Genomic DNA, 16,277 nt, shown 5'->3' on the forward strand with positions numbered 1-16,277 from the left:
TCCCGTTTATATGTCGGAGCCGCTCGGCCCTTTCTTCCCGTTCTCTCTCATTTCCTCGGTTTTCCCTCCTCATCCGTCCATTTCCGTTCCCCCTCTCTCTTCCCCACGTCCCCCCTCATCCCCATCTCTGTCCTCTCTCTGAGCGCCCCTCGTCTTGTTCCCACGTTCCCCCCACCTCGTTTTGTTCTCTGGCCCCGTCCGTCCCGCCTCCCTCCGTCCGTCCGTCCATCCGTCCGTCCGCCCGCCCCTCCTTCCCCTCCCTCTGCTTCTCTTCGCCCTCCGCCCCCGCCCCCGCCGTGCCCTCTCCAGCTCCCCCTCTTCCCTCTCGCGACTCTTCAGACGGTCGAAAACCATCCCATCGACTCTCAGGAGCCCGAGGGATAAAATGTCCCCATAGGACCAGGACAGCACATGAAGGAAGTTCTTGTGAAAGGGTGTCTGAGACAAGCGCCCGGGGCCTCTGGTGAAGGACAAGGCCGTGGGGATCAAATCATTGTGGTGACAGTGACCGTCGGAGACTCATAGGCCAGCCTGGAGGTCACACGGTGGAGAAGGCCGGGCCTGGCGGATCCCAGATGGGAGCTCTGAGGACACCTGTGTCCAAGAAGAGGCGTCCAAGGCCACCTGGACACCTGGAATGGGGAGAAGGGGCACAGGTGCCAGTCTGGGCCTTGCCCCTGAAGCAGGTCCCTTTAGCGGTCAGGAGATGGCTGCCCAGCCCAGCGGAAGGCTCTTCCCCTCGGCTGGGCAGCAGCGTGGGGCGGGTCTGTAGGCAGCGCCTTATCACCTGTGGTTCTGATAGATGCCTCTGTTTTTGCCTTAATGGCTTGTTTATTTAATGGAGAACAGCTGCCCCCATTAGGGACCCCGACGAAATGGTCCATTGTGCCTGTGTTTGCCTTCTGCTTCCCAGAGCTAATGGGTGCTATTTTCAACTCTTTTGTGGAACCAACCGCCTTTGCGGCCAGCCCACGAAACCTCTGAGGAGTCAGTCTGTTGATAACCAGCATCAGAGTGAGAAACGTACAGCTCCGCTGTGACAGTAGCCAGCTGCTGGACCTTAGGCAGCTGCCGCTGTGGGCTCGAGGACACATCTGGAGGTGGGACACTGGCAGCAGGGTACCTGGGCAGAACCGTGCCTCCGTGGCGAGGTGGAGCATCTCCATTTGACAGGGACGCCGCTGCACCGAGCAGGCCACTGGGCGTGGGTGGCCGGCTTGTCCCAGTGCTGGGAAAGACTCCCCGCCTCCCCTGCCCTACACCCAGACAGGGTCAGGGGCGGCTCCAGCCTGGTCCGCCTGCTGATGTCCCCTCTCCCCGCCAATTCCACGCCTGCTCCCACCACCCGGCTTTGCCCCAGGGTGTTTTCTCAGCCAGGAGCACTGGCCGCATGCTGTCCATGAGCCACCACAGGTGACCCTTCTGAGGCATGGTGCCGGATGGGGCATTCCCACCCAGGAAGCACACAGGGCCCCGTTTGAGGTCCAGCTCTGCCGTCACCAGCAGCTACGGACTTTGCAGGGCCCGGTGCGGGATGAAAACACGAGGCCCCTTTGTCAAAGTGTATGAAGAAGTTTTCAAGACAGTGACCGCGGAGCATTGGACCAAGCGTTAGGCCTGTGTGGCTGACTACACAGGCCACACGCCCACCAAGCCGGCTCCGTCACTTGCAAGTGTCATGCTTTGAGTGAGTTCCAAGCCTACCGAACCTTTTGCAGTCACATCCTCTGCATAGGATTGTCATGAGCAGTCACTGAGGTCGTATAAGATTCAGCTGCCCTTATTATTGTCGAGGACGCTGACATTTCTTTAGTGCCTCGTTATCCGTGGTGTTCCTTCAGCGCTCTGTATGTGCCGCCGTAGAGATGCATTATTTACTTATTTTTAAATGACCTTTGTGTTCCGGATAACGTTAGATGGGCAGAGAACTTGTAAAGACAGTACAGTGTCCCTGGGTCCCTTACTCCCTTCCCACCATGGTCGTCACCTCTCGTCACCACGGCGCGGTTGTCAAAGCCCAGACACCAGCTGGTCCGGGACAGTCACCAGACTCCGCACTCTGGGTTTCGCAGAGTTTTCGGTCTCACCCATTGTCTGTTGCAGGCTCCCGTCCAGGGCAGCGCACCGCTTTTAGTGCGGGCTTTATTTTTAACGTGACCTCGTGTCTCCAATAGAGGGTCAAAGGCCTGGCCAGGGCGGGGACGCCGACCTTGAGCCAGCCAGGGACGCCGGAATGCAGGTGCCCTCATCAGGGGGTAACGACTGTCATCGTCGGTCTTGGGCTCCTGGGCCTGACTTGGCGAGAGGCCAGCCCCAGACCCTTCCTGTCCCATGTCTCATTGGCTGAGCGTCTCCTGTGCGCCAGACTTGGGCTGCCACCGAGGCTGTGGCCCTGAAGACTGACATGGTCCCTGTCCCCGTGGAGCTCAGCCTGGTGGGGAGTCTGGTGGTAACCATGGAAAAAGGTAAAGGGAATATGCTTTACAGAGCTGCAGCGAGGGAGGGAAGGTGACATCGATGACTGGGGGTCCCTTAGAAGGGTCTGAAGGAAGAACCAGCACTAGGAGACCTGGTGGAAAAGCCTTGAGAGGGAACAGCAGGCAGAAAGGTCCCGAGTCAGGACAGACCCTGCTGAGGTCCAGGCTCTGGGCTGGAGGGTTGTGAGTGACAGGAAGCGACGGACCAAGTTTGGAGATCAGGCCGGGTCGTGTGGATCTGGGGTCAAAAACTCCCAGCTCTACGGGGCCAGGCAGGTGGCAGAAATGAGTGACATGGCCGGGGACACGCAGACGAGAGCACACATTCCCTTCCAAGGGCAGCCGGCGCTCAGTGCTGGCTTGTCATCGCCCAGTGTGCCAGGGCTTCAGATTTGTAAAGAGAAGCTTGAAATCCATTTTTCAAAAAGAAATGGCCTTTAATGAAAAAATATGAGAACAAGACAACCAAACAAATAAGAGCGACAATACTAGTAAAGAAACTCAGCCTAGTAGAGGCCACGCGGGACGCATCTGTGGTCTGGGTTTGGCCTGAGGACTGCCCATTGGTGACCGCGGTGACAGGGCCCGATGGCCACATCCAGGAGTCAGATTTTGTTCTCACTGCCGTGAGGTGCTTAGCAGAGGATCCGATTTGTTTTTTAGGACAGTCCCTCAGGCTGCCGTGTGGAGATCGAGGGCACGTGCAGCGGCTGGAGGAGGGACAGATGGTGGCAGTTGTATTGGGGAAGAATTAGCAGACGGACTGAGCACGGGCTGGATGCTGCAGCGGGGAGTCGAAGGGTCCAATTTGAACAGCCTGGGTGGATAAAGGTTCTGGTTAGCAGGTGGGCCTGCAGTGACTCACTTAACCCATGGAAGCCTCAGTCTCCGCCTCTGTAACAGGGCTTGTGTTTGGGTCTCTGGAACGTAGCAGGTGCTGAATTATAAATATTCATGTAAAACATATTTGTATCTTGTTTGTAATCAGACCATTACAACCAGTAGCCCCGTGATGAGAAGCAAAGCCCAGGTGCCTTCGTGTTCAAACAGGATGACTCAGTACGAACCATCAGCTAGAGGAGGGGCGTAGGACCCCAACTCCAGGGGGTGGGCTGAGAGGGCAGAGGGGCTGGAGGGAGGAGGGACCAAGGTTGGGAGATCAGACTCTGGTTAGGAGCTGGGCCCCCAGCGAGATCTGGTTCCGGAGGGGGCCGTGCCATGACTCCCCATACCTGGCGGTCCCGTTTCTCCCCGCTGACTGTGTGTGAACTGGGATTTAGTAGCCAGTATCTTGGCAGAACTTTCAGGGCTCCTCCTCTGCTGGTTTCCATGTTAACGCTTTTCCTCCAGCTAAAAGCAGAATCCACAGGGATCTAAGAACCTTCTGGAGCAGCTGCCGGGGTCAGCATCACCTATACCGAGATTGCACCAGCTTGTCCTGGCTGCTAGGGTCCTCCTGGGCAGGGCTGCCTGCTCTAAGAGTCTCCATCTCTGCTCCTGTCACCAGGGCCTTAGCCTCCCACTGCCACCAGCTTCCGTAGTCCCTAGGCTGGTAGAGGCTGGGCCCAGGAGGGGTCAGGGGCTGCGGGAGGAAGGGGACTGTGCAGGCGCAGTGAGGCTGGCCAGCCCGGCCCTGCAGGCAGGACTGGACACGCAGGGGCTTCTTACAGAGGAATGGGAGGGGCTCTGCTCACAGCTGGCAGAGCATTCTGGAAGACAGTGGGCCCTGGAGCAGACACAAGGGGACAGTGGGCCCTGGAGCAGAGACAAGGGGTGGGGGGGGGCGGGGGGCGGGCAGCCAGGTGTGGCCTGAGGTGCAGAAAGCCCTGGAGCGGGACTGAGAAGGGACCAAGGGCGAAGGTCGCTTGGGCTGCCCCTCCTGCGGGGCAGGTGCCAGGAGCTCAGAAGAGCCAGTGTGAATCCCAGCTCTGTTTTTTACCAGCTGTGTGGCCCTGGGCACAGACCTACCCTGTCCTCTCTCAGTCTTTTTCTCTTCCATAAAATGGGCACCATCGCAGGACCTGCCTCCTAGGCTCTTGTGGGCACAGAGGAGACCGTGAGTAAAGGCAGCAGCCTCTGGTTTGGGCGGTGGCCCCAGGCTGACAGTTCTCTCCCAGGGCACGGGACTGGAAGCAAAGCCTTCTCCATCTGGCTCCTTGATAGCCCATGGAGACTTGTCTGAGCGATGAGATGTGAGCCTGGAGCCAGCTCAGATGCCCGCAGGTCATGTGGACGAATGAGTCAGGCTGGGTGGGGTCGGTGGAAAACTGGACAGCACGTGCCCTATCTAGAGGGGCAGCTCTCTGTACCCCGCAGGGATGTGGGTCCAGTGTGGCCAGATGGCTCTGTTGTTCAGGAGAAATAGGAACTCAATATTTATTTGAAACATCCCAGTACCTCCATGTTGGCAGCTAACTCATTTTTAAATTTATATCAGCCGAACCTGTCATGTCTGTGGGCCAGATGCTAACCAGAGGCCACCAGTTTGCGATCTCTGAGGAGGCTGGAAGAGGGAAAAGCCAATACTGAAGGGACATCCTGGTTCCTGGCCACCAGGACATCCTAGGTCCAGCTCACCCCCCAGCCCGGCTCAGCCCTGGGACCACCTGTGTCCTGGCTTGGAGCTGGGGCAGCACGGAGCCTGGAGCAGCTCTGCCAGCTCCCAGCTGGGCGATCTTGGGCAAGGGCCTCTCTGAGCCTCAGTATCCTTTTCTGCAAAATGGAATTACGGACACGGGCATCTCTCGGTGGCTGTGAGGATGAGTGGGCTGTGGGCCTGCAAGTCCATCACGGGCTGAGCGCTCAGGAAGGGCTCACCACTCAGTCACTGCGGTTGAATGAAGGGAGGCTGGGGGCTTGGTCTGTGCAGGTAGCCAGCGCTGTTTCTTTTGTTTGCCTTCCCCCACCCAGTCAATGTTTTTATTTTAGAGTTAGAGACAAGTAGCTACGATGATACAGAGAGTCCCCGTACACCCCTCACCCAGGCTCCCCTACTGTTAATGTCTTATTTTACTGGGTGCGTTGTCACAGCTAAGGGCCTGACAGCAATACATCGCTATTAATTACCTCCAGTTTATTCAGATTTCCCTAGTTTTTCTCTAGTGTTCCTTTCCGTTCCAAGATTGCCTCCAGGATACCAACCGTATTATATTTAGTCATCGTGTCTCCTAGCCACCTCCGGTCTATGACAGCTCCTCAGACTTACCTTGTTTTTGATGACCTTGACAGTTTTGAAAATATCGGTTAGGTGTTTTGTACAATAGCCCTGAGTAGGGCTGATCCGATGTTTTCCTTGTGGTCAGACTGGGGTTATGGGTTTTGGGGAGGAATACCACAGAGGTGAAATGCCTTTCTCATGACATCATATCCAGGGGACATGCTGTCAACAAGAGGTCTCACCAACGAAACTCTGCCCACCTGGCTGCAGAAGCGCTGGCTCCCCCCACCCCCTTCCCACGTTCTCTGCTTTGGAAGCAAGTCACCAAGCACAGCCACCACTCAAGGTGGTGGGGGACACTTAGCTTAAGCTCTGGCTCCTTCAAGAGGTAGTACACACACAGATTATTTGGAATTCTTTTGTGCCTTTTGGAATTATTTTGAGATTTGTATCTTCTCGCCCTGTCTGCTTGCTCTCAGATCTAGCAGTTTTTAGCTCCTTTGGGGATCATGCCATTATCTGAGCAACCTGGGTCTGAGTCCTGGCTCCACGCACTTACTCTCTGTGACTATGACTCGCTGTGAACTGGAGTGACAACGAAAATTATAGCAGCCCGTGCCAGTCAGGCTGTGTTCATCTGTGTAACAGTGACCAGATTTAAGTGGTTTAACCAAATGGGGTTTGTGATTTTTCTTCACGTGACAAGAAATCCGGAGGTGGCCAGTTGAGCTTCTGGGTCTTCTCAAGGAGGTGGCCAGGGACTGCCCTCCTTAGCATGTGGCTTTTGTCCTCATGGTCTCGAGGTGGCTGCAGTACCTCCAGCATCGTGGCTGTGTTCCAGGCAAGTCTCTGTGAAGTTGATGGTATCATCCCCATTTCACAGAGAGGAAAGGGAGGCTCTGGAGGATGAGAAGCCCCTATGTTAAGGGAGTGCTATGCGGGTTAGAGACGCTATGTGTAACCTGGGACTCAATGGGCTTAGTTGTTGTTTTTCTCAGTGGGAGGGGCCTCCCCAAACCCTTTGGGGCTGGAGGCACCTGATGACCTTGGAGATGACCTTGGAGATGAGGTGCCTCTGGGCACCTGAGCTTCTGTGCATGGCTAGCCTGGGGCCTCCGACCCCCTTTGGCTGACCTCGTGGAACCTCAGAAGTGGCCCGTGAGTGGGCCAGGGGTATGGCCTGCTTCTCTGAGGGTGGAGGATAGGCGGGGGCTGCAGTGATAGCCCAAGGACAGCCAAGAAGGAGCACTCAGGCCTGGGGACGGTCAGCAAGGGGGACCTGGCCCTGAGTCCCGCAGCCTGTGTCCGCCGACCTATTACTCGGTGCCCACTTGTATGGGAGATAGAAGGAAAGGCGTGTTGTTCTTATTCTGTTTAGGAAGACAGATTTAATTCAGGGGCCAACTATGGCCTAGAGCCAAATCTGGCCTGCCGCAATCTTTGTAAATAAAGTTTTATTGGCACACAGCCATGCCATTCATTTACATATTGTCTCTGGCTGCTTTTTGCTACATGGGCAGAGTTAAGTAGTTGTGACAGAGACCGTGGGGCTTGCAAAGCCTAAAATATTTACTGTTTAGCCCTTCACAGGACGAGGTTGCTGACTCTGGTCCGAAGAGAAAGCAGTCAGGATCTGGGCTGTGCAGCTGCGGTTCACATAAGTCAGGCCAGGACTTATGGGGGACTGGGGGGGGTTTTCCGGAAACCCATGCTGCGGCAGCCTTTGGGGTCTTTGTCAGAAAAGGAGCTGCTTAGGGGTGCACATCATCAGGGGGGCCTACTCTCAGGCACCTGCCAGAAGCAGCAGGTTATGGAAATGGTAAAGGGGCCTGGGCAGCACCTCAGCTCGGCCCCTGGGGGCCACTGGGGGCTGTGAGCCCAGCGCGGCCAGATCATCTGATTTTCTAAGAGAAGCTGGCAGTCTGATTTTCATGGGAAATGTCCTGATTTTTTACATGTTTGCAGTTAACTCCATTTAAAAAAAATCTTGAAGTACATGTGCATCTGGTGTGTGGGCTGTGGGCTCGGGCACTCGAGTGTCCGGGGGGAAGTGAGGTAGGTGTGGGAGTGTGGGTAGACCCAGGGGGAGCATGCCAGCCCCAGCACCCCAGAGGTCCCTCTTGCAGAGGAAGGCTGACTCTGAGCTGGGGGAGGGGACTAAGGACGTGGGAGGTAGGGGGCGTGGCAGAGCCCTGGATCTGTGGTGTCAGGTTTCCAGGTCTCCCACCTATGCCGAGCAGGTGGAATATTCCTACTTGCAGGCTTGGGCACGAGCCCTTCCTTGTTTACCTGGCGGCCCCCAGACGGGATCTCAGTGGCAGCTGTAGGGTGAGTGGACCCCAGCTGCGTGGTTTCTTGGCTCCTGCTACCTCTGACATGCGGATGACCCCTCTCACTGCAGGTTGCCGTGAGAATCCGCGAGAAAATGGGCGTAACAGGCCTGGGTTTCCAAGGCATCCTGGTGTGCCCGTGATGGGGCCTAGACTCTAGGGGGTGGTTCTGTTCTCCTGACAGAATCTGGGGTGCCAGGCTATTTGCAGGCTCACCTGCTGATTCAAGTGCAGTTTCCCCAGCACTTGCTAGCACCACTGTGGGTTTATTATTTGTTTTAGGCGGGACTCCTGGTTGCACGTGATAGCGACGCAAGTCAGCTTGGCTTAAGCCAGGAGAAGTCCATGGCTCTGAAATAGGAAAAGTCCCAGGGTGACGCTAGCCTCCTGCAAAATTGGATTCAGGTGCCCAAAGTAAGTTGTTAGGTGTCTGTCTTGCTCCATCTTCCAACTCCACTTCCCTGTGTTGGCGTCCTTCTCAGGCAGGCCCCCAGGCGTGGTGGCAGAAGGGGCCCGTCAGGCTCATGGCCCACACTCATAGAAACCTGGGCAGGGGGAACCTCCCTGTCCCAGTAGCAGAGTCCCAAGGCTGTTTCTCATTGGCCCAGCTTGGGTCACATGCTCACGGCTGGCCCAATCACTGCTCAGGGGGCTCAGGCCTCCTCTCAGCCCTCCTTCAGCTGTGGGGTGGGGTGGGTTGCGGTGGGAAGAGCATCCTGGATGGGAAGCTGGCACAAGTGAACCTACAGGAAAATCGAGATGCTGGTACCAGAATGGGAGGTGGAGGCTAGACAGGCAGAAGCAGCACGGGCCCACCCCCACACCCACTCACGCTCCAGGAGCAGAGTTTGGGGCTGAAGAGGCCGCATTCCGAGCCCCCTGGCTCATCACAGGCCACCCCTTCCTGGCCGACTTCAGGCCCAGTGCTCCAACCAGCTGTGAGACACTTTCCCACATTTCTCCACGTGCTCCACGGTGTTGTCAGAGGCTTGGTCCAGGGCCAGGATGGAGCTACACCAGCCTCCGCAGCCTTTTCCCCCATCATCCGGGCTGGGGACCCTTTTGAAAAGCGCGGGCATGCTCGTTTGGAATGGCTTGCTCTCTGAGCCCCCGGGTCCCTCGTGAAAACTCCCTTCTCTGCATGTATACGCAGCAGCTTTTCACTGACCCACGGTGCCATCTGGCTGGGCTCCCCAATCCCCGCACCCCCTCTCCTTGCTTTCCCAACGCAGGGCTGATGTTTCCCTCCATCACCAGGAATCAGGCTACTGTTTCCTGCATTAGATTTTGCATGAACTCAAGACGCTATCACATCGAAAGCTGCTAAAATCCTCTTCTGGCTACTTCTGCTTGTTTCCCTCATAATTATACTGATTTTCCTCCTTTTGGGGGAAGTCTTGTCTTTTTGAAGGAGAAGGCAAAAACCTCATGCCTGTTGGTAGAACCATTTCAAAAAGAACAGGGGTTTGGGATGAGACCCAGCAGCCCCAGGAGAGGCCACACTGCTGGGCTGGGACACTGGCTCCGGCCTGGCCTGGTCACAGAGCTTTGGGGACCCTCATGGGCCCTCCTCCTTGCCTGGGTTCTAAACCTATCTTGTCAGGATCACAAAATACTCTTTGGCCCTTAAGCCAAGTCAGGATGAGGGACCTGGTCTTTGAACTGTCATAATTTACTCGCATGTTGTATTTTCTAGATGGCACTGCCATGGCCAGTTCTCAGGAGAAACAGGATGACAATAACATAAAACCACAGTCATGCATAGATCGCATTGCCCTGGCTCTGAGGTGTATCTTGTGGCTCATTTCCCAGTTGTGTTCTGGTCTCAGTGCCATTGAAGTCTGGTGTCCAATCTGTGGGAATGGGATGCAGCCCAGGAAAGGGAGACAGGTGGAAAATGCCTGTGTCCCAAGTGTGCCCTAAGTGGTCTGAGCCACGGTGGGCTGACTGAGGGCTGAGTGGACAGAATGTTCTGTTTGCCCTTTTGTGAGGGAGCCCCTTGGCCGAGGCGAATTGCTCTTCCTGATTGTCCAGATGTGGGGTGGTGACAGGGAGATACACGCTCCCTACGCACCAGACCACATTCTTCCTTATTTGAAATCCTTTGATGGTTTCCTTCTGTAACAGAGGGGCTCAGTGTGGGGACAGTTCAGGACTTTGGGGCTCAGATAGAATATGTCCTCTCCCACCCTACACCTGGCCACTCTCACCTGTAGGAGACACCTGCACCAGAGTCCTCTGTGGTCCCTCCTCCTCCTCACAATCTGTTCTCTATTCTGCTCTTTATAAAACAGATATCTAATTATACACACACACTCGCTCTTTCAATTACTAGCCTCAGTGGCTCCCTGGTCTCTTAGAATAAAATTCTTGGCACGGCCTCCAAGAGCCCAGGTGATCTGTCCCTGGTTTACAGCTTCATCCCTGTCCACACACGGAGCCGACTCTAGACAGAGCGGCTTTAGTGCCCGCCATGTCACAGGGCGCCGTGCGCACACCCGTCTGCAGCCTGGAGCCCTGCCCCCTCCAGGAGGAGCCGGGCCTCATCTGGGCTCCCCAGGCGTCCGTGCCTCCTGCCAATAGCCCTCGTCCCATGGTGGTGTGGTTCCTGTTGGTTCCTTTATGTCCTCACCTAATGGCAAGTCCCGTGATGGCTGGGACAGCAGTCTTGTTCACAGAATCCTCCCTCTGTGCCCCTGTGAGCCCACATACCTGCCCACCCGTGCTGCGTCCACCAGGAGCAGTGGCCTCGCAGCCCACAGACCCTCCCTCCTCTGAGTGGCTGCCACTGGGGTCAGCCCCGGCTCTACAGGAGACCCGCCTGAGAAGTACGCTGATCAGTGACATCAGACTCAGGGTGGGGTCCGGGCATAAGCATTCGGCATGCTCCCAGGAGACCCCAGTGTGCAGCCAGGTTGGAGGTGGTCTTCTGGAAAACGGGCTTTTTCTCAACAAGTGATTATAACCTGGAGGGTCCCAGGGGAGGGCTGCTTGATGGAAACTCTCCCCGTCCCAGCCCCCCTACAACAAAGTCCACGCCAGAAATAAGTAAGCACTTCTTAAAATGGTTCGATTAAAAAAAAAAAAAGTAACACATGGCATAAACTTCAGGCAGCACAGATGGGTCTTTGGGGAAAGAACAGTCAGTCAGCCGTCACCTCCCCCCACCCCCGCCCAGCCACACCGGTTTTCCCAGCAGCAGGCCCTGCACCCAGACTCCTGGGGGACCCTGCAGGGCTGTCTGTGCCTGCACCTGGGCAGGTGTATGGGCCCTTGGTCACGTGACGCACCTTGCTTTCTCATTCTCTGTGAGAACTGGGCTCTGCCTGCTTTTGCTACCCACGCAGTGCTTCATCCAGGACACAGATGACATGATGGCCCAGCTCTCCTCAGCTGGGCTGGCTCCGGCTGTCACAGGCAGAGCTGCCAGAGCCTCACCGTGTCTTTGGTCACAGGTGTGACTACCCTGCAGGATGAATTCCTCCAACTGGAGTTCTTGGGTCTCAGAACCTAAGTGGCATCACATGGCTGATAGGGCACCTCGTTTTCTGTCTTTCCAGAAACTGTCTACGCCGGCACCCCTGACATATGAGCTACCCACGTTGTACAGGACCGAGGACTACTTTCCCGTGGATGCCGGGGAGACAGCGCCCCAGACCCCCAGCCACCATCGGCGTCTGTGAGCATGGCGGCTCTGCCATCGCAGACATGGAGAAGTGAACCTCTGTGCACCAGGCAGCTTGGGTTTCCTTTTGTTTTGTTTTGTTTTGATTGTTGTTGATTTGTTTGCTGAACTTCCTCCCTTGCTTCGTGGGAGACCCTGGGGCTGTGGAGAAGCAGTTGGAACCCACCATGGCAATGCCTCGGGGAGGAGCCAGAGAAGGCATTTTCCGCCAGCGTTTGGCCTACCTGGTGGTCTAGGATGAGGCGGTCAGGTCTGATGAGTCACTGTGCCTGAGGGACAGCGGGGACTTTCTCTCTGAAGGACTTTGCACGGGAATCATGGGGACTCCGGCTGCCACCGGGCAGTGTGGCTCCAGGTCCATCATTGTTGGTTGGTTTGTCTGCAAACCCCAGGGCCCACTGGCCTGTGAATCGTGTCAATAAAGGTGTCAAAGGTCATGTGTGGTCTGGGTGTGAGAACGGGGGATGACCAGTTCCTTTTCGCACTATGTAAATGTTTCCTTGAAGGGTCCTCCGAGGGCAAGCCTGGCCTCGGAATCTGCTCCCGATAAAGCCGCTGGCCTGCGCCTGCCACGGGGTGCCACTGGACCCCCTGGATCCCCAGCAGGCATGCAGAGGGCACTAGGGCTTCCTGGTCTTCAGAGCCTGTTTGCCTTAGTCTCTTCTCATGCAGAGGAGTTTCCTGGGTTATCTGGAAGTCAGCGGTCCTCACCAAGCCAAGAACGAACGAACACACACAGACACAATTACATGCACACGCACACGCACACGCACACGCACAACAGACACCCGCCAACTGCAGACCAGCATTCGAATTTCAAGGAAATCTAACTAACGAATCAGGTGTGATAACACCCAAAAGTTGAGTCTTGTCAATTTTAGGACAATTTTTGGAATTAAAAGAAGCAGGTGGACTCCTGTTTCAAGAAGAGCCAACATTTTTCTGGGTAAATAATTTTTGTAAACTTTTATAGATTTTTTATAAATTTTTTTTTGATAAATTCAATTACAGAAGCCTCATTTACATACAAAAAGGTGCACCTAAGTGTATAGTTCACTGAGTCTTCACCAACTGAACACATCTGCTTACCTGTCCCTCCCCCAGATAGAGAGACCAACAGACAAACACGGTCAGCACCCAGAAGGCCCTCGGGCTCCCTTCCAGGCAGTGCCCGACCCCCAGCCCAGGCCAACACCACGCCTGACGGTGCAGATGTTACAGACGGTGTCGCTGGCTTCTGTCCTCTGGGGTCAGGGGGTAGGGGGTGGAGGACATACACGCAGGGTGCAGTCTTTGTCCCCGGCTTTCCTGGCTGACACTGTGCCGGTGGGGGCGTCTCTGTTGTTCCATGTAGCTGCGGATCGTTAATTCTTATGTCTGGGTTGTATTGATTGGGACCGTTTTTAATGAAGGAAGCTAGATACTCACTGGGCCTCAGTCTGCTCAGAGAGAGCGTAGATTCAATAGAAAGTTAATTTTTCAGACAAGTGATGAGGACGCCAGTTTCTGGAAGGCCGAGTATATGTTGATTGCTGGAGAGGCCCAGGCTTCCGGCTCCTTCCGGAGCCCGAACCAGGTGCCAGGAAGGGGTGCAAGGGAATGTCATATGATCAAGCCACAGCGACTTAAGTGTCCTAAAATAGAGACCCACTGAACGGAGGCTAAGAGCTTCCAGGCTCTGAGGTCAGCCTGCCTGGGTGGCCCCATCATCTCCTCTATGCCTCAGCTGTGTGACCCTGGGCCAGTTGCTTACCTTCTCTGAGCCCAGCCTCCCCCTCAGTAGAATCCAGAGACTAAAGGCACCTGCCTGTTGGGTGCTGTGAGGATGAAATGCAATGACCTGCGTCAGTGTCTAGCTCGCTGGGCACTCGACGGTGACGGATCTGGGTGGGAAACGGGTGACTGTGCTGCATTTCTCAGCTGACGAGTGGCATTCAAGAACCGTGATGTAGGAACCGCCCTTAAATTTCAGAGTAAGAACACGTCACAAAGAGTGCGGGCTGCCAAAAGGCCAACTAGCTCTCTGGGTTCCCTGTCTGCGGATGCTTTTAACCACCCACCCCACCCCCTCCCCCAGTCCGTGAGGTTCCAAGAGAACATCTGTAGGAAGAAGGTGAGCCATGAACTAGAACTGGCCATTCCAAGTTCCCCGGGAGCTGCAGAGCCAAACAATGAACTTTTAGGGACACTTGGAGGCACCTTGGGGAGGGAAGGCTGACACACAGAGCCTGCCAGGAACTCCTGATCTTGGTGAGCTGCTGGAACTCTGGAGGCGCTGTCCTTGTGCCAGGTAACCTGACAGGCATCTCCTTTAAAGCAAGGGCCCGACTTGCCTCCTGTGACGTATGTGAAAGCCGTGACTGCTGGCTCGAGCAGGCCCCAGCGCCTGTCGCAGGGGTCACTTTGCAGCCTATGAAAGCGCGATCTTCCTTTTCTTTTGTGGTGGTTGTTGGACAGGGACATGAGTGGAAAGGCCATTGCAAATGTTCATGAGAGCAAGACTTTTTGGTCCATCACCTCCCCTCTTCTCCAGTGGATGGGACCTTCATGTCTGTCACAGCAAGGGATTTCAAGACGACGGCCCACAGATTGACAGAGATGTCTGGTTTACCCTGAACTGTTTTTCAATTGTTTTCATGTTGAGACAACTGGATAACCATCTGGAAAAAATAAAGTCAGTTCTATACCTCGCTGTATCAGAAACCATTCCAAAATTCCAAATGGATTAAGGAGTTAAATGTATAAAATGAATTTATAAAGAGGCAGAAACAGAGAATCATACAAAATCCAGAAGCCATAAAAGATGGATAAAATTGATTATATTACAAAGAATGTAAATCTCTGCACAGCAAAAACAGAAAACTCAAACAAAAGAAAAAAAATCCCAAACCAAAGCAACAAAATCCTAAGCAAATTCAAAAGGCAAATGATCAAAAAGACAAATAACGAACAGAGAAACTATATTTGCAGCTCATATTACAAAGGGATAGTCTCCCTCATATATAAACAGCTCTTACAGATAAATAAGTGAAAAAAAAGAAAAATGGGCAAAGGATCTGAGTAGACATTTCACTAAAAAGAAAATGCGAAAAGCCATTTAAAAATTGAAAAGATAGTCAACCACAATCTATACCAGTAAGAATGAAAGAAGGTTGAAATTACTGTTTTCCCTTATTGGGCTGGCAAAATGAAATCTTTTCGATAACTTCGTTGGTGACATTTTGAAGAAACGTGCATTCTCACACATTGGCTGGGGGATGCCATTCTCATGAGAAGTGTGTGTACCCTTGAATCTAGTGATTCCACCCCGAGAGATCTAGCCTCCCGATGTGCACACATGAGAGAAACGGTAAATGCAAACTGTTATTCATCACATATCGAATTAGGGAGACTGGAAAGACCCTAAGCGATCATTGCTACGGGGTTGCTCGGTATAGGAGTCCGTACACCTATGGACGAAGGGGTCCCCGTGCCATTGTAAAAATGGATGAGGAGTTCTTTATGAATTGGTATGGAAATATCTCCAAGATACGAAAGCCGAAGTGCATTAAAATGTACACGATATACCATCTGTATGAGAAAGAAAGACATTAAAATTCTCTCAAAGGATAAGGAGAAATTTGAGAACAGTGAATATCTGTTTTGGGTGAGAAGTGGATTTTTCAGTTTTAACTTTTGTATCCTTTTTGATATTTTGATGTTTACCTATTCTAAAGTTCAGTTGAAATCAGTTGCCAGTCATTCAAAATTAAGACAGTCAAGAGAAAGAACTAGATTTCCAGTTTCTCTTCAAAAACTGGGCTATCGGGCAATGATGAGCTAAAGCTGAGCCCCTTTAGAGGGGCCGTGCTCTCCAGGTGTCTCTTGTATCCAAAATGTTTCACTAATTTATCTTACCTGCCCGGCCCCTGTGGTATTTGCATTTGAGACTCTTGGACCCATGGGGAAGTTATCCCCAGGACATGGGGCGGGTGGAGTGTGGCAGCTGCATGGTCATTACAGGTCAAGCAACTGGCAGACTAGCAAGCATTTCCATGCCCCAATTCCAAGTTCCACTGGGACAGAGGTGGGGTCTCACTATAGAAGTGTGTGCTTGGGAGTGACTGATACCCAGTCAAAGACATCATAAGGAAACTACAGACCAATATCTCTTATGAATATAGATGCAAGAGTCCCTGACATATTAGCAGACCGAGTCCAGCAACATACAGAAAGGATTATACACCACGGCCAGGTGGGAGCTGTCCTACGAATGCAAGGTTGGTTTAACATCTGAAAGTCAACCAATGTGACACTGAATAAAAATCCAAACCCATGCGATCACTTCAATATGATGCAGAAAAAGCATCTGACAAAATGCAACGTCCATTCATGATAAAAGCTCTTCCTCCTGGAGTGGAAAGGGGAGTTTGCAGAGAGGAGGGTTGGAGGCTAGGCAGACACACCCCAAAGGTGTCTACTTACAGGATTACTCACTCTCTGGAGAAGATTCATTGACCTAGGCAGCTGGAGGCACCAAGGCATTTTTCCTCCCCATCTTAAAGCAAAACCCCACTTTGTCTTGTCAAGAGCATCTTGGGGTTGGGGAAGATTCAGAGTGATTCTGACTCCAGCAGCTGTCACAGAAT

General features: G+C 53.8%; 1 protein-coding gene across 3 annotated transcripts in view; it reads left to right on the top strand.

Moving 5' to 3' along the window:
* BCAS4 (breast carcinoma amplified sequence 4) overlaps window positions 1–12,086 on the top strand; it is a 42,298-nt gene extending 30,212 nt beyond the window's left edge. For all 3 annotated transcript variants that reach the window (XM_025039896.1, XM_025039897.1, XM_025039899.1), the window contains one exon: window positions 11,525–12,086. In XM_025039896.1, coding sequence (XP_024895664.1) covers window positions 11,525–11,647 — 123 coding nt within the window. In that variant the 3' untranslated portion in view covers window positions 11,648–12,086. The remainder of the gene's footprint in view (window positions 1–11,524) is intronic.
* The last annotated feature ends 4,191 nt before the right edge of the window (window positions 12,087–16,277 follow it).

Source organism: Pteropus alecto, unplaced genomic scaffold (assembly GCF_000325575.1).
Source record: "Pteropus alecto unplaced genomic scaffold, ASM32557v1 scaffold45, whole genome shotgun sequence".
Lineage (NCBI taxonomy): Eukaryota > Metazoa > Chordata > Mammalia > Chiroptera > Pteropodidae > Pteropus > Pteropus alecto.